This window comes from Odocoileus virginianus, chromosome 10 (assembly GCF_023699985.2).
Source record: "Odocoileus virginianus isolate 20LAN1187 ecotype Illinois chromosome 10, Ovbor_1.2, whole genome shotgun sequence".
NCBI classification, from domain to species: Eukaryota; Metazoa; Chordata; class Mammalia; order Artiodactyla; family Cervidae; genus Odocoileus; species Odocoileus virginianus.
Window position 1 is genome coordinate 44,350,937 of NC_069683.1, and position 24,958 is coordinate 44,375,894.

General features: G+C 45.1%; 1 protein-coding gene across 1 annotated transcript in view; it reads right to left on the bottom strand.

Annotated features, from left to right (window-relative positions):
• The window catches only part of TECTA (tectorin alpha), an 80,383-nt gene extending 61,326 nt beyond the window's left edge, over positions 1-19,057 (bottom strand). Inside the window, exons 1-6 of the mRNA XM_020891407.2 lie at positions 18,994-19,057; positions 15,653-15,786; positions 12,725-13,012; positions 8,482-8,619; positions 7,962-8,127; positions 2,393-2,805 (exon numbers count right to left, since the gene is read on the bottom strand). Coding sequence (XP_020747066.2) covers positions 2,393-2,805; positions 7,962-8,127; positions 8,482-8,619; positions 12,725-13,012; positions 15,653-15,786; positions 18,994-19,057 — 1,203 coding nt within the window. The remainder of the gene's footprint in view (positions 1-2,392; positions 2,806-7,961; positions 8,128-8,481; positions 8,620-12,724; positions 13,013-15,652; positions 15,787-18,993) is intronic.
• Between the last annotated feature and the right edge of the window lie 5,901 nt (positions 19,058-24,958).

The following is a 24,958-nucleotide window of genomic DNA, read 5'->3' on the forward strand; positions in this document are numbered from 1 at the left end:
TCTCCCTGCTTTGAAGATGGAGAAACTGAGGTTCGAGGCTTCATAATTTGCAGATGACAGGACCCTCCCACTTTCGACTGTTCCCTGCTGCCTCTGTCTGGAGCTCAATAGAGGGAGTCAAGTCCAAACTATAGCCAAGAGCCCTGCCTTCCAGACACAACACAATGACCCCATTTTATAGATGGACATAGTGAGGTTCAGAGAGGCCTCTCAACTGGAGTGGTGGCACAGGGCTTGAGTAGGTCTGACGCCAGAGCCCGATCTCTTTATCACCATGAGCTATTTGGCATCGGCCCTCTTCTCCCGGGTGCACCCTAAACCACTCAATTTTATCTGAGGGAGAAAGGTGAAAACCAATAAGGATTAGCTAGAAGGAGGCATTTTCTATATATGGGTGCTAGCTGGGGTTTTGGGGGTTTTTTGCCCCTATTAACATATACAATCCTAAATTGTTTATTTTGTCACTTAAGAATATTTCAAAGGGGGAAAATGCATACTCAGAACCCAATTCCTAACCCCAGCTTATGGAGAAAGGTGATCGGTTCCTAAGATCTGTTTGCCGGCCTGGCACGTCTGGAAGTCGGCTGCCTCGCAGGCAAATCAGGCTCCTTCTTGCCTCACACCCCCTCCTTGCCTGTCCCCACGTCACCCTGGGTAGGGGCTCTGCCATCCACGGAGCCGCCCTCCCCCGGCAGAGCAGGTGTATTCAGAGGCGCTTGGAAGCCATTTGGCAAAAGGAAAAGGGAGCCATTGTTCGCCTGCAGTTGGAATCACATAACCTTTTCTTTCTGAAACATTTACATTCACATCCACACCTCCCTGTCGCTACAGAAAATTGAGGAATCCGTGCCCTCCACTCGGACGATGGAAGACAGCCACGCAAAATTAGCAGAGCTGCTGGGCCTGAAAGCGCTGGCAGTGCCCCTTTCCTTCCAAAAAAAAAGGAGTCTGACTGTGAGGGGAAAAGAATTTTAATCAAAATGGAAAATAGGAATAAAGCATGAAGCTTTCTTTTTCAACTACAGATATTGTACACATGGTCCCCACAAGACAAGGGGGTAGGGGAGAGCTAGTGAGCATTTTTCTAGCTGGAAATGTTAGCATCTATCTGCAAGGACAAATGTCCTGCTCAACAGCACAAGAGAAATTTAAAAGGGAAAAACTCCAAACTTCCGCAGCCAAATTCTTACCTTTGATTTGATTTACAGAGCTGTCTCTAGGGAGACTAACCAAATAACAAGCAAAATGGCATTTCAACAACAGTAATAGCCTACTTTTCTAATTATGACACAGATATGCTGCACAGACCTAGGAGGGGCAGAGCCAGAAAAAGTGGAATTAGTTCCTCCGTCCTGCCTTTTGTTGGGTACACTGCATCAATTAAAAGTACAAAATGTATTTTAAAATAAAAAGAAAGACCTCCCTGTGTTGGCATCCGTTCTGGTTTGTAATCTCTGCGATGACCTCCGTGCTAGGGGATTAAGGACTCCATGGGGTTGCAGCAATCAGCCCCTTGTGGTCCTGGTTATTACTGCTTGAATAAATACGCGGCTGCCACAGGGTCTTCATTAACATCATGAAAACTGGGGCCTCCACAAATTGAGTAATTGCTAGTGGTTTTTTGTTCTCTCTCTTTTGTCAGTGCCCTGTCCTGATATCCAGGTGGACGGGTTTAACCTCATTTGCATAGGTTAAACAAACCAAACCGAACCAAATCATAGAGATGTGTTCTCTCACATTCCAGGCAGGAGTGGGGGGGGTGGGGGGTGTTAAAGGAGCATTTGGGCAATTACTGTAACTTTCCATCCAGGTTTTACTAAAGAAGTCACCCAGCCCACTCTAACTGTCTGGACAGACAGTGCCTGTGGACACACCAGTCAATTTAGGGGTGTCTCTGAGAATGAAGTCACAGCTCTTTGGCAAACAGAATGAGTGGGTGGGGTAAGGATTATTAATCAAAGACTGTAGTGAATTATGGGTTTGAATGTTGTGTTTACATTGACTCCAGGGCATGGCCATGTGGCTACCACTGTTTCAAGCCAGGTCTATGAGAAACTAAATTTACCTCTATTCCCAGTTACTTCTGAGCTTGGATGTACATGTGTGTTTGTGTGTGTGTGTGTGTGTGTGTGTGTGTGTATAAGGAAACTAAGAACTTAAATGTACATTAAGATACCCAGCAGATAGATGTATCAAAGAGAAAGCTTAGCTCTTGCACAAACAGACTTTAACCTCATGAACAATTTCACAAGGTATTTGCAAGGCAGGAAGAGCCATGCAAGGCTTTGGTACCAACAGCACGCAGCAGAACTAGTAGATCTGGGAAGGTCTTCCCCAGGATGGAGCACCTCCAGCTTCCCCACCTCCCCCTGGAGGATGGAGAGGGCCTCACCTTGACTTTTCCGTAGCTTCCTTTGGGGATGAGAATCCTGTAGCCGTTCACCTCCACCGAGAGCTCCTTCACCCAGGAGACGGCTGAGCCCCCCCGGTGCTCGTTCTTGGCCTCCACGCTGAAGAAGGGGAGGCTGGACGTCTGCAAACACTGCCGGGCCAGCAGGTAGGCACAAGAGCCTTGGAAGTGGAAGAGGAAGCCATCGAAGGTGTGGTAGTGCGGCTCCCCGAACACCACACACGTGCTCGTCTCCACCGGGCTGCAGTAGAAGAATTTGCCTTTGGGTCCGCACGCCTCGTAGGGGCTGCAGGAGGCATCCTGGCAGTAGATCTCATTGTTGAAATCCAGACAGCGGCACTTGATGGTGCAGTTCAGGTCATCCCAGAACACCTCCCCTCGCCGAAGGAACTGTCCTGCGGAGTAAGGACAGCAGAACTAACATTCATTGAGCGTTTACCTTCTATGCTGGGCATCGGACTAGAAGCTTTACTTGCCTTGTACCATTTAACTCACAACAGAAACCCCTGTTAGATTCAAAGTGCTGCTTTCTGTTGTCAAGTGAGGAAACTGAGGCTGAAGAGAAGTTAGACGATGCATCTCAATCACTTAGCAACTCAACGGTGAAGCTGGGATTCCAAGCCAGATGTGTGTGAATCCAGGCTAAGCTCTGGGTAACACTGTCACCACGGCTGGTGAGCACACTCTCATTCAAGGAAAGACACGTTGTTTCACTCCACTCCACAGGAAAGGCCAGGACACACAGCTGCCCTTGCCTTCCTTTTGACATTAAGAGGAAGGGTATTCAGAAAGAAGGCCCAGCCCCCTCAGGTAACTCAGCAACACTGTTGGTTCATTTGCCAATGTATTCCTTCATTCACTCATCCGCTCATTCAACGAGCAGTTGTTGGGGACTCAGTCTGAAACGGAGCAGAACCCCATGGTCCTTGCCTCAGTCCACCATGTCTCCTGCCTGCCTTTTGTCTGTGGAAAACTTCAGTCAAAGGATGAGTTTAATCAGAGAAGCGAGAAATGTGGAAACAAAGGGAAACAGTCAAAGGAGACTAAATAATAATAATGTACTCATTAAACATAATCAGGGACCTTTAGTTCTTTCTCAAGGGCTATAGATAATATTCTGAGCCATATCCTGTGAGCTGTCTTATAGATACTGAAACAGCAGGTGGAAAAGTTAACTACATGGTGACCAGATTATACCAAGGATGGGAGTTGCTACAATTCCAAGAACTGACCACAAAGAAATGGGAACAAATGGACCCTGGAACTGAAGATTAACTGTACCTAAAACAATCAAGATGATGCTGGTCACATCACTGACGACCAATTTGAAGATGACTGTTAGGATGACTGTGCTGCTTCTGCAAGTAACCCTCCAACCCCAACTCTGTCTATAAGGCTCTCACCCACTGCTTGTCGGCAGCAGGGAAGGGGGTAATCAACCTTTGGACAGGTGTCTGCCCCCCTCCCCCTCCCCCCAGTTGCTGGTGTCTTAAATAAAGCAAACGTTCCTTTCTACCAACCTGGCCTGTCTATTGGCTTTTGAGCGGTGAGCAGCCAGACCCACATACACATACCTTCCAGTAACAAGTAGGTGCCAGAAAAGAATCAGGAGGAAGGCCCACAAAATTAAATCCCAGGCTCCCTGGGAAGATGCTGGAAAGGGCTGACCTCTGACTTGGCACCATCTTGGGCTCACAAATCCTGCAGACACTACTCAAGCAGAACTTAAATCTACATGAGGCACCTTCTCCCCTCAGCTTTTTGCTCCATACTCAGTCGTGTACCTTTCTTTGCAACTCATGGACCGTAGCCCACCAGGCTCCTCTGTCCATGGGATTCCCAAGACTGGAGTGGGTTGCCATTTCCTTCTCCAAAAGATCTTCCTGACCCACCCTAGGCCCTGTCTAAGTCTAGCCCTCCTCACTCTTTATCCACTGGACAGAACTTCTTGACAAAATCTGGGTCAGGAGGAGAATGAGGTGGGGAGGGCAATGGTTCCAAACAATGTGCTAATTCTCTTTTCTAGTTTTTTTAAAAATTAATAAACTTTATTTTTAGAGCAGTTTTAAGTTCACAGAAAAATTGAGTGCAAAATACTGAGAGTTTCCATATACTTCCCATCCTGACACAACTGGGAAGTGTTCATTTTTAAAATACTTACTTCTCTTTATTTGGAAGGTGCCCAGTCTTTAAAACCATTTCCCTAAATGAATGATTTCCCCCCCACCAAAACCCTTGAAATCTGCCAGTTCTTCATATCAACCTTCAACGGACATGGGAGCACCTCTGGGCTGGGGGTTGTGATCCAGTCCTTGGTCAGGGGTCGGAGTCAAGAGAACCGAGCAGTGGTCACAAGTCTGCCAGCCACTGCCCAGACCGCCGACCTAACTTCCTCCTGTCTCAGTGCTCCACCCTGGAGAAAGTGGACAAGACTACGTTCTCATCTCTGCCTCCTGGGGAACAGAGACACTAGAAAAAGCTGGCACAGGTTGATAAGGTAGAAGCATCTGTACATTGAGAATGTCTGAAAAGGAAAATATCAAAGATGCAATGTTAAGAAGTGTAAACAATATCATACGCCAGGAAAATAACTATAGTTTGAAACTGTAGTTGGAAAAGATTTCTCAAATGTTTGTAAAATTGAATACCTAGGGACTTCCCTGGTGGTTCAGTGGTTAAGAATTCATTTTCAAATGCAGGGAATATGGGTTCAACCCCTGACTGGTGAACTAAGATCCCACATGCCGCAGAGCAACTGAGCCCATACAGCTTAACGAGAGAGAAGGTTGTAAACTGCAATGAAAGATCCCACATTCTGCAACTGAGATCTGACTCTGTCCAAAATAAATAAATAAATAAATAAACAAAATTTTTAAAAAACTTGAATACCTAATGCAGAGCACAAGGCTGCCAGGTGAGCCGAGGCAGAAGGCAAGGCTACCCCAGTGACAGTCCTTTCACTATCTGCCCAACAGGAACAATTAGGTCTCAGCGGGCAGTTCTGTTTCATACCTGTTGGGAATAGGGCTCCCGAATGAGATAATAGACGTATTCACATTCCCAGTAGGTCATATGCATCAGCCTTGAAAACAGGCCCTTCCAACCTCAGTGCTCTTTGGCACTAACCCAGGCTGCATATATTGTAACAGCCTCCACTCGGTATAATTTCCAGTTTCTGCTTTCTCAGCCTTCCAATAAATGAGGGGGAAATGCCTTTGAATAGAGGAGGTTTGGACCAAAAGGTAGACTCTCTGAGATAATTTTGTTTGCAAAATGATGATATAATAAACCCGCTCTATGCAACACTTCCCCTGTTATCACCCAGGCCAAATCCCCATCTCATTAGATTGATATATGTCCAGTGGCACATTAAAATGCACAGCAGTCTGTATAAGGAGATTGGATTTGTAGATGAAACCCACAGCCATCACTCAGTGGGGGAAAGAATGAAGTCAAAGTGAGGACTTTGTGCACGGTTGGCATCTGGCCAACTCCACAGCTCTGTGCGTCTGTATTTTCCCGTTATCACAGCATTTCACTCCCGGGACCCAAGGAGAGGCTGTCACCCGGCCCTTAGGCAGCATGGCCACAGCCAGTCAGCTCTGTGACACTTGGACAAAGGGAAGAGGTGTTAGGTCCCTCCCCAGTCTGGGCCACAAAGGGGAGAGAGAGAATGGGGCAGTGGTTTGGTGTCTTTCACAGACCTCAGATGAAGCTGTGTTTACACTGTGGAAGGGAGGAGAGTGCAGTCTTTGAAATCCTGGTGAGCTTTGGAGCTAGGTTCTGTTCTGTCCAGTTTAATACTGGCTTAGCTCTAAGCACTTATTTGCTATTCAGAGCATGGAGGACTTGACAGTGCCCATAGAGGCAAGGACGCCCAGGCAGGCCACCTTCACCCACAACCTTCCCTCAGAGCCAAGGCAGAGGCTTGGTGAGTGTGACTGCAGCACTGGGGATGGGGGCAGAGTGTGTGGGCATATCAGGCCAGGCGAACGTGAAAGTGAAGGTGCAAGTCGCTCAGTCGTGTCCGACTCTTTGTGACCCCATGGACTATATAGTCCCTGGATTCTCCAGGCCAGAATCCTGCAGTGGGTAGCCTTTCCCTTCTCCAGGGGATCTTCCCAACCCAGGGATCGAACCCAGGTCTCCCACATTTCAGGAGGATTCTTTACCATCAGAGCTACAAGGGAAGCCTGAGAATACTGGAGTGGGTAGCCTATCCCTTCTCCAGTGGATTTTCCTGACCCAGGAATTGAACTGGGGTCTCCTGCATTGCAGGATTCTTTACCAGCTGAGCTACCAGGGAAGGTGACGCTGGCTCTTCTGATTATTACACAAATTGAAGCCCCCAGGGCTGCCGAGACACATAGGTCCCCTGGCCATCCTTTCAGTGGAAGGACGGAAAGAGACCTCCTGAAAGCTCTATCCCAAACCATGACTTTCTTATGCATCTGGGTGCATTTCCCTGGATCATCTGTGCTTACACAGCACCCTGCACTCGCATCTCTTGTGATAGGTTTTGCACTGTTTCATCACTGAGTCCACGGCTGTCTTCTCTACTGTAGGGTCAGAGGAGTCCAGAGCAACTTCATCTTCAGCACCTAAGAGAATGGCTAGCGTCTCATTTGGAAACATGTGGTGGCTGGATGGCTGAATGGATGGATGGGTAGTTGGGTAGGTAGGTGAGTGGGTGAGTGGATGGGTAGAGAGGTGGATGGCTGATTTACTAATTCTGGTTGCTATAGCCTCCACTTCTAGAAGCAGAAATATGAACAGAAATCCTGTTTTCCGAATACTTTTAGACATATAAGAAGCAAGAATCTATAAACCAGGACGTTCCTGTGAGAGTCCTGGGCTGTTTTGCACATCCAAAGAGGTTTTGATATTTCAGAGAAGTCTCCAAACTTCGGATGCCAATGTAAACGAAACCCACTGAGGTTCACTTATAGCTTGTTCACACAGATGTAAAGCCAGCTTTGATTCTCCCTAAAATCCTGCATGTTTTGCCACTGCTTCAAGGATTTTAGGAGAAGCTACCCTAAAGACTATGACATTTTTTTCCCCTTTGTTTCTAATCATACTAGGAAGCACTGCTTTACCCTCGTAGAGACTTGGCGATGCTTCAAGTTGGCCCACTCCCGTGGATCTACAAAGTGCAGATGGCAGAGGAGTAAAGATGAGAAGGAAAATTTAAAGGGGGAAATGGCAACAACAACAACAACAAAAATAATGTTAAACAGGAGGGCTCCCTTCTGTCCCTCTGGCTGAGAAATCATTCAAGAGCCTCACGCACTTTGCAGTAGTTCCCTATGGGGAGCTGTGTTCACACCCCAGGCAAAGACTTCAGAAATCGCAGTATGGCCAATGCAGGCTTCAGTTCCTGGAGTGATGAATGTGCATGCTAAAATTACCTTGATCTCTATTATCCAGCCGAGCGGTGTCAAAAGAGTAAGGCATCAGCAATGAGCCCGCCCCCGTGGCTTAAAAGCCTGCCTGTCAATCTAAACTAAACAAACCCTGCTCTGCCTCAGAGAAGAGGAAATGCCCTTACCTCTGGAGGTGCAGCCATTGGCTGGGTCAATTTCCTTCCCGTCAACTTTAAACGCCCAGCGACCTGGCACATTGACGTTTGTTGTCTCTTGGATGTTCACAATATCAGGGGTTCTTGACCCCGGCAGGCTGAAGAAATTGGTGAGGTTTCCACCATTAAATCCTGCCTAGAGCACAGAAGAAAGAGCAGACTTCTGAGCATACACACCATCCCCATTTGGTTTACTTGCCCAATGTCTTAGTCTCAGAGCCCAGCACAACCTGAAATCAAGAGACAAACTTTTGACTTTTCCTGGACCCCCTGGGGCCACCACTCCAGGTGACAGAGGCCCACTAGTTCATGCCACTACCTGGATCAGGGTAGCAAAGATAGGTGAGACTAGTCCCTCAGCGCACCTGCTAGACCGGACGTGCTTCTCCAGTTCAGAGCAAGACCCCTCCCCACCCACCGCGGGATGCTGACAGCATGGGCAGAGCGTGCGATGCTCCAGACACATTGAATGACCCAGGGTACCACCTACTTGCGCCATCACTCCTCCAAGACCTGTGAGGGGGTCGCCACCACTCGCCGTGCCAGTGGTCCAGTTGATCTCATCATAATTGAAGAGTGTGAATGTGTAGGAACCATCAGATACCAGGACGGCCTGGAAGGTGTTCACCTGCAGGATGAGAGTGGGTGGGTGCGGGGTCTCATGACTCGCATTCCCCACCATCTCCCCAGTCGCAGCTTCCTTCACCCTCCCCCCTCCTCACCCCCAAGTTGCCCAGAGCCGCTGCCAGGCCCCTCTTGCTCTGCCTTCTCTCCGAATACGTTCTCGCCTCCAGTGGGAAAAGCAAGACATGTGGGGTTGTGCATCCAGAAGAGAAATTGCCTGAGAATTACCTACAGGCTGACTCAGCGCCCCTCTTAACATCTCTGAGTGGTACCAGAAGGGAAAGTCAGAGGCCGGCTCAGCGTGTGATAATCCTGAGTACCTATAGATGGCAGCATGAGAATAAACTATAGGAAGCCGTCAGGTCGGGGAGAGGGCTGTGAGCACCTGTTCCCAGAACTGTGGGGTGGGCTGGGGGAGGGGGAGCAGGGCACAGAAATGCCAGTCGGTGTGACTCCAGTGGTGGCATGGGCCCTTTTCTCTGGCTCCCTGGAAAACACGGCTAACCTTGGTGAGATGTCTTCCCCTCTCTTAGGCTAAGCTTGGAAAGTGCTTTTTAAAAAGCACATTGTGGGGAGAAATTACTCCTCCAATGGAGCATTCATGCATCACTTTATATCTGCAAATTTCTCACCGCACCCCCCTTCCCATCTGTACCTACCTCATCCAATATTAAGATGGGCAGTTTTTTTGGCCCATTCACATCTGAGGAGCTAAGAAAACCGAGGGCTGGGACTTCCCTTGAGGTCCAGTGGCTAAAAATCCACCTTCCGAGGCAGGGGACCCGGGTTCGGTCCTGAGCTAAGATCCCACATATCGCAGGGCAACTAAGCCCTGGAGCTACAATTACTGAGCCTGTGCATGCTGCAAGGAAGACTCAAGGCAGCCAAAATAATTTTTTTTTTTTAAAGAAGGAAAACTGAGGGCTAAGGGAAACAAATTGCTGGACTTGCCACAATGATCCAACAACAGAAAATGGGACTGGACCCAGAGCTCCCAGTCTGATCTCCGAGTGCACTGTCATTACACACTGTCTTAATTTTCAACTTTTAAGGACAGAGATGTTATACAAATTCAAACCAGCCCTGCAAACAGTTTCCAGAAAGAAACTGTAGCAAACGCTGTCCTTTACTTTTTTCCTTTGCTAATCCCTACCCCTTGATGTGTGTTTTCAGGAAATTCAAGTAAAACTAGAGATAAAAGGAGAGACTGCTTTGACCTTTCCCATTCAAACCCAGCATTTTCCCAGCTGCCTGATACCATTCTGGTTAACAATCTGTCAGACGCAGAGGAACACCCACATCCTTATCCTGTGTAATCAAACTGGGCAAGAGGATCTTGGAAGCCCCAAATCTCCCATCCTAGACAGTCCCAGGGAGGGAGAAGAGGTGCAAGTAAAGAAAAGCCGTTTTTGTAACCAAGAACTTTCTCCTCAAGCTCTGCGCTTGCCACGGCCGATGGCGTTCACGATAGAGCCGCCCAGGTATATGCCTCCTTCTCTGGCCTCGCGCAACAAAGGAGCAAAGTGGGACACAGAGGGGACCAAGCAGTCAGCCTCATGCCTCTGTGGGGTCAGGTTCAAGAGACAGGCATAAAATCAAGGTCATGCAAAGACCAAGGCTAAACCTTCCTTCAGACCAGGATGCTCCTTCAGGATGTGAATTCCTTCTGAAATAAATTTGGAAATATCTTTGATCCAAGCAGGTCTTGAAAGCAACGCATGTCTGACCCCAGAAGTCAGCTCATAACCAACTAATCATGTTTAAGAATGTTCCAGAAGCTGGCTCACCCTCAGGCACCTTCTCACTCTCACACACATGCCTCCCCCCCAACACACACACACAGGTAATTCTACAAGCTGCGTTTAAGACTCTTCTGGATCTGTTTTTGTAAAACCATGTTTTCAATTCTTGAAAAGCCCTTTTGTGCTACTTCGTGTTCGTGCTAAGTCGCTTCAGTCCTGTCTGACTCTTTGTGACCCCATGGACTGTAGCCCACCAGGCTCCTCTGTCCATGGGGTTTGCAGGCAAGGATGCTAGAGTGGGTTGACGTTTCCTCCTCCAGGGGATCTTCCTGACCCAAGGATTGAACCTGCGTCTCCTGCATTGGCAGGCGGATTCTTTACCACTGAGCCACCAGGGAAGCCCCTGTGATACTTCAGAGGACTTTTAATGCTACATAACGGGGGCAATGGAGGAAAGAGGTTAGGATTTGGGGATAGGAGACTTGGTTTGCACCCTGCTCTGCCTTGTATAAGGTTCAAATCCCTTTTCTTGACCCTTGGGCAAGTTACTTAACCTCTCTGGGCCTGTTCCCTCACCTTTAAAGTGGAAGGCGAGCTTCCACGGGTCAGTGATTTGCAGGCATAGCCTAATACAGCCCGAGGTTCATGGCCAGCCTCAATAAATATTAGTTTTCCTTCCTTAAAGTAAACAGGTCCCCATCCCCTTGACTTTCTATTGGACTTCTAAAAGATCTCTCATGTCTTATGTTTAACTGGCCTGTTGATATGTGTTCTTCTAAAGAAGGGGAGGCCTGGGATAAGGGTAAACAGGAGAGGGGGCAGATTTCAAAGACAAGGATGGATAGACACTCCTGCAGCTCTGGAGGATTTTTATCATCTTTCTCTGCCAGGAGCTCAAAGCACTTAGATGTTACCTCATTCATCCTCATGGAAAGAGTCCTCACCTAGTCTAGAAATTTACTCCAAAGTACAAACCAGAAAGTATCTAAATTATCTTGCCATTTTTACTGCCAATGGAAGTTTTTTTTTTTTTAAAAGGTGGTCAGCATTTGATGGGCATTTTTTTTTCTCTTTTTTTTCTCCCACTGACACTAAAATTTATTGATCGCTGGCATCCTGCATTCTAACACTGTAAGGTATGAGAGTTGAGGACATAAAACATCACCCGAGGAGTTGTTAGCAATCCATAACATGACAGAGGGAAATGTATGCTTCTTTAGAGGTTATTTCTAGCCAGTGCATCCCTTGTTTAAACTTGTTTCTTTCTGTGGTCCAGAGCATCTTAGCGAGATACAGTGCAACCCGATGCTCAAGTCAGGAGGTGCAAAGAGACAGGGTGCTCACTGCCTGGCAGCTACAAACTGCAAACGCAGCACTTTTTCACCTCCCTCTCTCTCCCTCTCCCTCTCTCTCTCTCTCTCTCCCTCTCTCTCTCTCTCTCTCTCTCTCTCTAACTCAGTAGCTTTTGTTCTACCCTTAAACAACTGACTCATCGCCAAGGAAATTGGAAAACAGATGGAATTGGAAACAATCCTAAGAAAGCGAAGGGCAGATTTTTGAGTGTCTTTGCTTACTGGAAATTATACATTGAAGACCCATCTGCTACTTCAAAGATCTCCATTGCCAAAGTCACCCAAACAAATAGCAAGCTTTCCTGAAAACTCTGTTCTGTCCTTTTATATAGAAAGTTGATTATCTCTATAATAATGCCAGTGATAATCTTTCTTATTTGACTTTTATTTGATTGCTCATTTGGGATTTCTGAGCAGATGTTTAAACTTTATTCATGAAAACACTTTAACTGCCCATTCCAATTAGCATCAAAGTTGAATAATTCTAGCCCCGGTCACCACTTTTTAAAAAAAGGTCATAACAAAATAAAATGAGCCAGATCATTTGGCCCCAAAGTGGCACCCTATTTTCCTTTTCCTATCAGGTTTTGTGGAAAAAGGGTAAAAAAAGGAAATTAGCTGATGGAGAGAGGCTTTTGTGCCTCTGGTAAGAGAAAGGGACCTTTGGTTTTCTGATTGTTCCCTAATCATAAGGGGTCTCAGTGCCTCAGTCACTCTCCTGCAAAACAGAAATGCTACACACTACAAGGAAAGTGAGGAGGGCTTCTTTATAGACATTTGTGATGATTCGTGACAGAGACGACACAGCTTCTGAAACATTATTACAGCTGACCAGGCTGGTTCGGTGTGGTAGCTCCCTCTGTTTCCTAAAAACTGAGTTGGCAAGACTCCTCAGTTTAACTCAAGGAAACCGGCATTCTTCAGCTCTAACAATTAGGCTCCTTCAGAGCAGTGAAGATGGATAAGGATTAGATGTCGGGACATGAAGTGGAAAATGGAAAATATGAATGATTACAGGCGTGGTGCTGCTCCCTCCGTAAAATGTGACTTCCTCCCAGGTCACAATGAAAACCCAAGTGGCAGAGAAGGTCGCCATGTCTTTGAAGTACTTCCTGATGTCCTTGGTGGCTCTCCTCAAGATGACAGGGTCCATGGTCTCTCTGTAATAGATCTCGCCTCGAATCCCATTGTGCACATCTGCCCAAAAGGGAGCGATGAAGGCCCTCCCGTCCGTCAGGGGAAAAGATTCAGGTGTGAACTGGCTCACGAGCACATTGAAGGAGACAACTCCGTTGTTGTTGACCTACAAAAACAGGAGAGGTTTTGCACAGTGGATCTGAGACTGTGACAACTTCAGAGTCATGAACCAAAACAGACGTTTACCTAATCATATGAATGGAAACAACTTTTAAACCACTGAATTAGAACCTCCAGACAGCAGCTTCCATTGCTCAACTAGGAGGTTCGTTTGCTTCCAGACAAACTCATCAATTTCCTTTCACTTTCAATTTGTAGTCAGCGTCATTTCTTTAATAATCAGCCTCATTTTCATGTTCTCTATTCCTGTCTTTGTTTACACTTATCAAACGCTATTGGATTATGTGTGTGTGTGTGTGTGTGTGTGTGTGTGTATGTATTGAGTTAGGCAGTGGCTTATGTGGACAATAAAGAAGGTCTAGAGTTACAGATGCAAAATAGAAAAAAATGTGGAAGCAAAAGGTTAAATTTAAAAATTAAGGAACTCTGTATAGACCTTGATTCCTATTATATGACAAGAGAGGAGTGTCAGTAAAAGATAGGTCAAATACTCCATCATCAAACTCAGATCTCAGATGAACCACATCCCACTCTGAGACATTTAAAGGATTTCTATTGATGTCACAACCACTCTGAACACAGAAAAGGGACAAGGTAATAATCTACAGATAAGCCCAATTCCATTATAGCTCTTGTAGTCTGGGGACTTCTTTGTGTAATCTCTGAACAAAATGGAGACATGAAAGCTTTACATTGTTTACGTAAATTACTAACTTACAATGATTTCTTCATGATTTGTAAATGGCTTAGTAAGCTTACTAAATTACTAAACCTTACTGCAAGTAACAAGCCAATATGCATACTCATAAGCAGGATCTGTAAAAAATTTGCCTCTGTCTGTGTCTGCAGCTCAATAAGTTGGTCCATGAAGCTCATATAACTCAAGGGCTTGTACAGTTTCAACAGCACGAATGTCAGTGATGGAAATCCTTCCAATTCCTCAATACAGAAATACTCTATTGTTAGGTTCATATTAATTAGAAATATTATGGACATTAATGGTGATCCAGATCCCAGAGGTTAGTTATCAGTATCTGAGCCACGGGTACGTCAACCTATTTTGGAAGCAAGGATGTGTGGTTTGAAAAGGAAGCTGGGGACCTAAATACAAAGACATTGAGAGCCCACTGTCTGCAAGTCAGCAAACAACCCAGAATCTTGAGCAAGACTACATGACTCTGGAAACTCAGGGAACAATTTGCCCTCAAATAAGTCTGCCCCAAATTAAGGACCCTCCTTCTGCAAAAGCAAGAATTCTTCATAATCCACGTCACAATACAGTGAAGGAGAAAGAGGAGTTTAACTAAATACACGTGTTTTAGCTAGTGGTCTAGGAGACCAAGGCTTCCAGAATGGAAGCCCTGAGAATACCTCTCATCTCCAAAATCAGGTCTATATATTCAGAAACTTACCATCACCTGTTACAGACCAAGGAGACTATACAGTAAGTAGAGCATAAAGGGCAATTCAAGATGCCAGAGCAATGTGTTTTCTAGGAAATAATAGTGTATTTAAAACACACAAACTAGCAGAGGAAGTTTGTGATGACTCAGATGTGTTTCAATTATCTTCTATAGTTAAAGGCAGTGGTTCTCAAACTTTGGCGGGCATCAGAATCCCTTGGAGGGCTAGTTAAACACAGATTGCTGCCCGCCTCCCAGATTCCATAGGTCTGGGGTGGGGCCTGATAAGTGACATTTCTATCAAGTGCCCAGGTGGTACTAAAGCTGCAAGTTCAAGGACCATGGATGATGTAATGGAAGAGGAGACTGTTTTCTGGTGGGACTCAGCCCTGAGCTATCAATAAAAAAGCAGAGAAGTCAGAAGTCCCAGACACAGAGATGACCAGAGATGGAGGTGTTCGGAGTTTGATTTCTTCCTCCAGGGCAGAACATAGGAAACATTGGAATGTAATATAATACATTTTTTTCATTCAATTCTTTAAGACCAAAGATAAAGACAGGTTTGATTGCTCTAAACCTTTTCATCAATGTGCGGTAGTCTCACTAGCAGCAATTCCAATGGTAAAAAATAAAAAATAACCTGAGAACACAGGGGCCCAGGAGAGCTCTGACAGCAAATGATACCATTTCTTCATGCAGCTTTGATAGTGAAACCCTATGGCAGATCTCAGACCCTTTGAGGGTGGCTGATTCTATAAACAGCGTTAAATAATAGTGGATTACCCCCTCTCCTCTGCTCTGCCTCTGCTCCAAATTGGTAGGAAGTCCAAGAAGAGCAGATGCCTAAACTCTTCACACCCCCAGAAGGGAAAGAAAAATGAGATTACTCCTATTGGTTGTTCACTGTATCTTTTTATCTTGTCTAGTGGCAGAAATAATGTTCCTGGCATTGAGGCCTCTGCGTCTCTTCGGTGTTTAATCACCCACAAAAGCAATTTATTGCCCTGTATACTCCTCTACTATGAACATTAGCCGTTAAATATACCTTTGACTTCCTTAATCATAAAACCTATCAGCTCATGAAATCTCAGAACTCGTCATCTGGGCTGCCAATAAATCCTCCATTCCCAGAGCCCTGGAAAAAGGTATTTAAAATACTTTTCCTTAATGAGAAACAAGGGGGGGAGAGCCACAGAGCAACAGCTAAGTCGTTTCTCACTTACGTAGACAGTACGGTAAGGAACGCCAAAGAAGAAGACAGGAATGGCTAGTTTAATCTCAGATGAGCTTCCATCGTCCACTTTAGGGGTTTTGGTGTCATTCTGCCAAAATGGATACATGAGTTCCCTGGGCTGAACTGTCAAGAGAGAGGGTGGTTAGGTAGACGGCAGATCCCCTCTCCATTAGGCAAGCTGCTTCCCTCCCACCCACTAGAGCTCGCTTCTTCCAGCAAGTTACAAATGGCACGCACGTCAAATGGGCTTTGCATTTATCCTAAACCTCAGCTGGACACAGCGTGTGATCTCCAGTCTCTGGAAAGAGGAGCATGGAAGTGATGATGTTTCTCCTTAAGAGAAATCACTTCCTGCTTCACTCTATATTTTCATACATTTAGGAGACAGCAATGGTTATCATTGGCTGGGAGGCTGTGAAATTGACCCTGCCTGGAGCTCTCAGAGCACTGAGCGGTAGCTCTGGGTGTGGCGGGGCTTAGCCGGCTTGATCCTTGATCAGAAGGCAGCACAGAGAATGTGGCTGGTGGCTCTGAAATTCCCTCCTAGCTCAAGAATTCTACTATCAAGGCTTTTCCTGAAAGGAGTCCCCTCTTCCCAATGCACAATAGGAGAAGATAGCAGATCCCAGAGGAAACAGACAATAGTTGGATCTGGGACAAGGGTGGGAGGAGAGGGTTTGTAGTAAGTGGCCCGTGAATGACCTTGATTGAGCTCCAGCCCCGTGAGAAGGCTCTCTGCCCGGCTCCTGTTTACAAAGACAGACATGGGATACTCTGGGGCACAGGAGGTTGGGCCTCTGTGAGCTCTCTGGAGAGGAGGCTCGGGGATCTGACTTATCACCCTGGTCAAAGGTGAGAGTCATCACATAGCTACATACACCTCACCTCCTGCAACCCTGTCACCACCTCTCTTGGCAACTTGGCTTATTTCTCAAAAGTTTCTCATCCAAACTCTTGCAATGGGTGGCCCAGTTCATAGAAATTAGAAAGCTTCTCTAGGGTCTTCATTACCAGTGATCAGGTCCAATGGGTTGTGTGAACTAATCTACATTCGGGATTACATTACATTAATTAATTACATTCCACTAATACTTTTTCTCTGCCGGTATCCTTTCTCTTCTTGGATGAAAATAGAGCAGTAGGACATCATCTTTTCTTCCACGTTCTAAAACTGTGTGTTAGTTTCCAGGGACAGCGGTGCATCCATCTGGGGCTTCTGCTGACAGTTCATAAGGTACCTGATTGCCACAATCCAGAGGCTGACACCCCATCCTCAGGTTGGGTCAAGGGGGGCCCTCCTTGGAAAAGTCCCTGCTCTGTGTTGATAGAGCCGATAGGCTAGTGAGCAAGCTCCTCTGGGAGTCTTTTAGCGAGCAGATAGCATTTCATGGAAGAGAGCAACAGAGCGACCAGAAAGCCACTCAGCAGGGCCAGGTGCCAGCTTCTCTCCTCCTGAAGAAGGGAATTCCAGGAGGTCTGCCTGGAGGAAGAGCTCCTCTGTTGCCAAGGGTTAATATCAGAGGAAAGCGGGGAAAAGGAGTCTGGTCTTTAGTGAACAAGCCAGCCTGCAGAAGTCTCTGCAAAGCTAGCCAAAGGGAGGAGCTTTCAGAGGTGCTATAATTAATTTCATCACAGGAGCTCTCAGCCCTCGTGCTTTATTTAGTGTCACAATCAGTAGACAAGAAAGGATTCTGCTCTAACAGTCATAATTACATAGACGTAACAAACTCCAAATTCCTAGAAGGGAGGAATTTTTAAAAAAAATTTCTTTGTGATATTTATCATAGTATTCTATACAGGTACTTATTAAATTTGAAGGGTAATGAGCTTTCTCAGATTAATAATAATAATAAATCAAATCTTTCTATGGATTTATCCTTCATGGGGAACTTTTAAGAGTGATGCCCAAGTGTAAATAAGGGCCTGATTCATGCTGAATTGTAATCATTTGAATGGAGAGATTAATTTGTATTCAGGGCAGCACTGACCGAGCTGCCAAGGAAATGGAAACTCGTCACCCCTCTTGGAGGAGACAGAGAATGATGGTCAGAGAGACTGTCTCTAACTTCTCTCTCTGCTCCAAAGGCAAAGCAAATTTGCAAGAGTCCTTTCTTCATGAGTGATCCTAACTAGTTCATGATTTTGGACAGGAAAAGAACGAACAATCAAAAATTTTCAATGTAAGAATACAAAGAAAGAAAAAAGAAGAATACAAAGAATCAGGATATCTAATATTGCAAGTACGTAGCAAACACTTGTTGAATGAAAAAAAGATGTTTAATAAAAGATAAAAGAGAGAAGGTTTAAACTATGGTAATTTCCACTTTAGTAGTCATTACCATTATAAAAATATGACTTGTTAACAGCATGGCTTATTGATAGCATCAGAGTTAATAAAAGAAAACTCCTTATTCATGCTGATCTTCAGCAGGGAATTTACAGTAAACATAACTATGTTTCCAGAAGTTTTCTCCCCTAACAAATAATACATACTTTCTTAGCGCAGCAGTAGGTGAGAGGCAGAGGGACTCATTATTGTGGGGTTTCATACCATGACCTGCCCGATATAGCTGCTTAAATTTATCTAACCCTAGAAAAACGGCAGGACTCCACATGCCTCATACATCTGTTCCCTCAGACTTGTGATCATGTGTCCATTCAACTAAACAAACAAAACCAAGAAAGATGCTCTAGAATTTTGGCCAGGAAAATTTCAAATCAATATAAACTTTTCTACCTTTCTTGTCTAAAATTCAAAAACTGTAGAAAGAAATCCATACAATCTTTTACCTACCCCAGGCAATGCTACAGAAAGAAAAAAAGAGAAATCACGGAGGGGAATAATTTTCTTATTTCACTCACAGTTTTAGATTTTTGGCCATTGGAAATGGTCACTGAGACTCAAGTCACCGACATTAATGTCACTGAACCTTCCTGATTTTGGCTTAAATAAGTGTATTTTTTTTTTAAGTTTGTGCCACCAGTTCGATGCCTTCATTGGAATCAGTCATCAGGGTGCACATGCACCAGCCTTGTGTACTTTTAATGAAAATAATTCACATTATCTTAAAGACCAACTCCATTTACATGGGGCAATCTGGTATACGCAAATTGTGTTCGAAGTGAAATAAGAAAAAGTAGGGACGTAAGTGAACATCATTCAAAGTTAATATATTTTGCCTTTGACAACCAAATTTAATTTACATTTTTCTTGTTATAACAGTAGACACATGTACACCTGCCCTGACAATTATGGCTCCAACAAAAGCATCTCTTTATAAATTCAAGAGAGTGCTAATCACGAGCTTTATGGAATTTTGTAGTACTCACCTTGGTGCCATACAAGTGCGAAGATGAAAGAGACCCAAATTCTAAGTAATGATGAATAATTCATCCTGGAATTTTAAAAAGAAAAAGAAAAAAAATCCCTAGCTTGCCAGAGTAAACAGAACACCAGGTGCATTTGGTGGCAAATCCCAAGACACATCACAACCATCATAGAGCATTCACATAGCAGCATCAACAGTTCTGAGTCAGGCTGAAGTGCCCTGGATGCTGGCAGGGCCTCTTAAGTTCAATACTTTGTGGACAAATTAGATTCCCCCATGAGAAGCAGTTTGGAAGTGTAATGAATCACTTAAGTTGTCAGGAAATTATATAGATTCAATGAGCAAACAACCAGTCAAGGAAAGGCAACTCTGCTCCAGCTACTAGAGCCCTGAAAACGAGCACCTCACTCTAAAGATGCCTGGTGTGTCTCTAGAACAGACATCCATCCTTTGTGAGACCAGGCTATCTAATTTTCACAGCAGCTTTCATCCAAGATGCAGTAAAAGTCAGTTGAAGTACATGTGGTCCTACAGGTCGGAGGGTTTAGAGTTTGCTGCCCCCTCCTCTAAGGGCCTCCCCAGGTGGCTCAGTGGTAAAGGATCCGCCTGCCACTGCAGGAGACGCCGCAGACTCGGGTTTGATCCCTGGGTTGGGAAGATACCCTGGAGGAGAAAATGGCAACCTACTCCAGTATTCTTGCCTGGAAAATTCCATGGACAGAGGAGCCTGGCGAGCTCCATGGGGTTGCAAAGAATCAGACACGGCTGAGTATGCACACACATCCCCTTTTCTAAAGTATGGAGCCAGGTCATCATTCTGAAGTGCTGACCAAAGTCACAGGCAGTATAAGACTCTGTCCACTGACCATCCAAACGTGAAATAAAAAATAGACACATAACAAAAAAAAGAATCATGTCAGGATGGTTCCTTGAAATTACAATACAAATAGATTCCAGTACAAAAGCAAGTCATTAGTCGCAGCAAATTAGTTAGAGAAAGAACATCACAAAAGTGAACTTGTTTTCATTTTAGTTACAATCCGTTGAATCAGTGGCTTTACCCTTGGACAGTCTGTGCTGCTATGTAGAGCTAAAATGCAAGCTCCCAGTTATACATACATCTGGAACCGAAGCGAGTGCAGAGGAAACCCCGAAGCTTGCTCCCGGCAGCATTCTTAAAATCCTTCCCTTATTATTGGAAGCTATCACAATTCATCAGCCAAACTTCCAAGGAAAAATCAGTGAACCTCCTCTGTGAGTTTTATTGTAAATCTTCAGCTGTCAAGCACACGCATTGAAATCTCAAGCACATCATAAATATTCGTCAGTTTTGCTGAAGACGTGACTAAGACTTCAGCAGAGATCACACACCGTTTTTAGCAGAAGGAGATGTCAGGCAGGTTTAAGACTGAAGTCCTTAGGGAAACAGTTCAGAGAGCAGGAAGGATTCATTTAAATATTTGTATTTATGAAAAATGTCACTAACCTGTTCGGCAGGGACTGGAGGAATTGAGTCGGAAATATTAAGCCAAATCTTGGTAAACCCGGAAAAAATTAGGGAAAACAAGAATTCATGTCAGTTCTCCCCCACTTGCTGCCAATTATTTCTGATTCCTGAAATGATGTCTGAATCCCCTACTCTTAAAACCAAAAATTCAGTTAGTCCTGTGCTAGAGTCAGATAAGTGTTGAGTTGCAATCAAGTTTTTTTCCTATTGATTAAGGAAAAGTAAATCTAAAGATCAGTTTCAGGATTGCGTAGAGAGGTTCTTTTCCTGAAAAACTAGACCTTTTTCTCCCCTCTCCCCACTCCCACCCCTTAAAAAAAAGTAGATTCAGATGGAAATGTCAGTTACTTGGAGCTGAAACCTTGGTCCTTTCTGATCAGAATCACTTTGCACTGAAAACATAAAAGAACCCCCCCTCCCTTCTACCTTTGTACCAAAAAAGGGAACTGTATAACGTTACAAAATTAGCATCCACCAGCAAAGGATTAAAACTCCAAACAAAGCTGTGCCTCCAACATTTAAATGAAGTTGGTTTGCTACTAAAGTCTTTGTCTCTCTGGTTTTGAACAGTTGCCACTGATACACTCTACTCTGTTTTTTCACAGGTATGCATGAAGTATTTAAAGAAATGCTCTCAAAAGTTTCTAGGTTTTATTCCTGCCACTGTCTCTGACTCACCTCAAGGCAGAGGATTAGGCCAGGGAACGGGTAAGCAGAGTGAGGCATGATCTTTCACAAGGGAAAAATCAAAGGCTCTGAACACCTCCACAGATGCCCAGCAAGGGTCCTCGGAGGGTGTGGGGGAGATAGAACCCCTCCTGATAAATTTTGCTCTATGTATTTAAACATCATGAACAAGGCTAAAACCGTTTCTAGTTCTGTGGATGCAGAATGAGAAACATTGGCTAAGGCAGAAACGAAGTTTATTATCCAAAATTATTAAAGTGAGATTTATTTTTAAAAAAGGAAATCAAATGTAGCAGGGAAAAACTCTCTGTAAATTAATAGGAATTTAAAAATTGCTCCAAATTTATCTCTGACCAGACATTTAAACGTCAACTGTGTCAAAAGACATAACTCCAGTCCTGAGTACGTTGTCCTAAAATGGACAAGAGGTTTGGGGAACTGATTTTTCAGTCTAAATTAGTCAATAAAATTTTTTTCCAAAATCCTGTGGTAATTCAGTAGGGTTTTTACCCTACCCTCTATATATATTTACTTTTAGATGCGTCAAATAACTATTTATCTTCCTCTGAGATTCACATATTTATATAACAGAAAGTCTGACTTTGGGGGTGTCTGTTCCAAACAAAATTAAACTCAAATCCAAGACTCACCTTGAAAAGCATTTTCCTTGCCCAGTCTTTATTAAGGTGTTAGTCCTGTAGTCAACCTAAATGCCATGAAGCAAAATAGTTGGTTCTACTTTAACAACTCCTAGTGGTATACTAACTGCTTTAGTCTTCTTTCTTCGTGCACTCACGGACATTTGTATTCAGCCGTTTGATCATATTAAATGCTTCATCCTTCTTGAGGCAGGACTGCTCCTGGGATACATGCCACCTGGGTTTAACAAGATACACAAGATGGCAGTGTACATGGCTCAGAATGGCTGGTTCTGGGCGTGAGCAAGTGCCAGGTGCCTGAGAGCAGACGGGGCTGATGTATCGCTGGTTGGGCTGGGGAGCCAGTTGGTGAGTGTGTATTTCAAGTGCACACTTAGTGGTCACAGAAGGGAAAAAATGACAAAAATCTCTTTTTATGCCATGTCGGCAGGAGGACTTATTTTGTTGAAGGGGTGATGTGAGCCGAGATTCGACAAGATTTAGACCTAAGGTGGTGTGGGAGTGGCTTGGAGCCAGTAACCCAAGACTCTTTGTGTTTTACAAAGACGGCATAGATGGATGCTGCTTTTTAGGCAGGAGGAAAGAGAGTTCAAACAAAACACAAAGCAAAACAAAAAATCGAATTCCCTAAAAACAAAGTCAGCCTTATATACTGACTGTTTTTGTTTCGTTTTCTGAAGTTTCTTTTTGTGAAAGAAATAGATTTGAGCTAGTTTGAAATGATGCAGTGAGAAGTGTGGTCGGCTGCAAGCCTCAAACTGTGAGCTCCTCAATCAGGCTCAGCCTCGCTGCTGGAGCCAGGGAGAGCCTCCCAGTGGCTGGACCACGGGGAAGTACAATGGCCTCGTCACTTTCCACCCGAAGCAGGACTCCTCTAATGGGCAATTTTTGCTCTAGAGAACCTAGCTGAGGTGACAAAGACTGTGTCAAGCCTTCAACTGAGGCAGTTGGCTGAGGCTTTGGCTCTATTACGCCAAAGTCAGGGTCTAATTGAGAAAACCTTGCACTTGTGTATATAATTTTATGTATTAGGATTTTATATATAAATCACTGGGCTTCCCTGGCAGCTCAGATGGTAAAGAATCTTCCTGCAGTGTGGGAGACCCAGGTTCGATCCCTGGGCCAGGAAGATCCTCTCTAGAAGGGAATGGCTATCCACTCCAGTATTCTTGCCTGGAAAATTCCATGGACAGAGCTGGTGGTCTAGAGTCCATGGGGTAACAAAGAGTCGGACATGACTGAGCAACAAGAATTCATATACATACATACAACAGAACAGAATTTTGGACTCTGTGGGAAAAGGCGAGGGTGGGATGTTTCGAGAGAACAGCATCGAAACATGTATATTATCTAGGGTGAAACAGATCACCAGCCCAGGCTGGATGCATGAGACAAGTGCTCAGTCCTGGTGCACTGGGAAGACCCAGAGGAATTGGGTGGAGAGGGAGGTGGGAGGGGGGATCCGGATGGGGAATACATGTAAATCCATGGCTGATTCATGTCAATGTATGACAAAAACCACTACAATATTGTAAAGTAATTAGCCTCCAACTAATAAAAATAAATGGAAAAAAAATAAAGTTTATACCTCTGGAATTTGAATCTTGAGAATTAAAAAAAAAAGAATTCATATACATATATATATATATATATGTGGGAGGTGGGGGGAAGAGAGAGGTTGAAATGCCCAAATTACTGGGACAGATGGCAGAAGAAGGAATTAAAAGTCTCAGAAGAATGAACGTGTTGGATGTCCACAGGCATAGAATTCCAGGTAAAAATAGCACCTGACTAGGGAACCTACTTTATGAAAAAGGGATGTGACAGTGTGCCCAAAATTGTAGTAGGAGCCACAGGTTGGAGCAGCACCCCGAGAGGAGGAATCCGCGGGTCCAGGTACCAAGGTGTGCAAGCAGGAGTAGCCCCACTTGTGATCATTCCCAAGGATTATTGAGAGACTTTGGCTCCCCAACCCCTCATCTCTAGGATGCGCAGAGTTTGACATCCTGGTTCCCAAGAGGGCGTACTCTCACCAGAGGACATGACACGGTCCACAAGCTGTGGCTGTGACGCTGTCTGGGCACTCCGGGCTCCCTGTGGCAGAGACTAGCGGGACAGCTGAGCCACCATCCCATCAGGAATTCCTGACTCTGATGAGCAGGAGGCGGCGGCGCTGCTGTTGCATAAACAGCTTCAAGGGCTAAGGTGTGCGGATCTCAGGTGACACATTACGGCAGCTCTTGATACTCCCTCAGCTGATTGTGACTGTGACGGACAAGCACAGCAACCTGGCCTGAAGAGCATATGGTTACTGGGGATTCAGACTCCTCAGAAACCGCAAGGTACACCCTGAGAGCCGCAGAGGTGATGGAACGGACGGTGGGAGAGGGGGATGACGGGTTCCAGTCAGGGGCCTGAAGCCAGCTGCAGGGGCCATCGTGCACTCCTCTAACCTCCCCTTTCTGAGGGTCCCCTGGGGAAGGGAAGTCCACCAGAGCCCTGGAAGAGCTGGCCCTGATCATGGATGGAGAGCTGCATCTACACACGGCATGGGGTGGACTGGGGTCCGTACAGATGTGCACCACTCAGATCCACCCTACAGAAAAGGATGCTCTGAAGCCCCAGAGTATGGTTAGCTGACAGCTTCCAATGGCTGGCTCCTCTGGTGTCTGCATCCGTGTTCAAGCTGAGGTTATGTTCTTGTGTTCCTCCACCCATGACTGAGAAAAGCTTTGGTATAAAGGACCTAAGTGAGACTCACAGGCAATCTTTGCTCCAGAGCATCTTATTGGGTTTGCAGACCTTGTCAGGTCTACGGCACAGTGTGATGCCCTCTGTTGCCCCATCCTTCTTTTTCCCCTTTTCCTTCACAGGTGTAATTCCCCAATAAGCCTTTTGCACTCTTCTCTCCACCTTAGCATCTGCTTCCCAGACAGCTGAATCTTTGACAGCTGAATCTGATGTCTTGGATAAATATACCAGCCCTCTGCAACTGATCATTCTGCTTCGTTGTATAGTCTGCCATGGAGATGCCACATATTTCTGTACTGCATTTGTTTCTACCACTTGTCCATCTATTGATTAATGTTCAACCTCCTAGATCTAGCTTGACA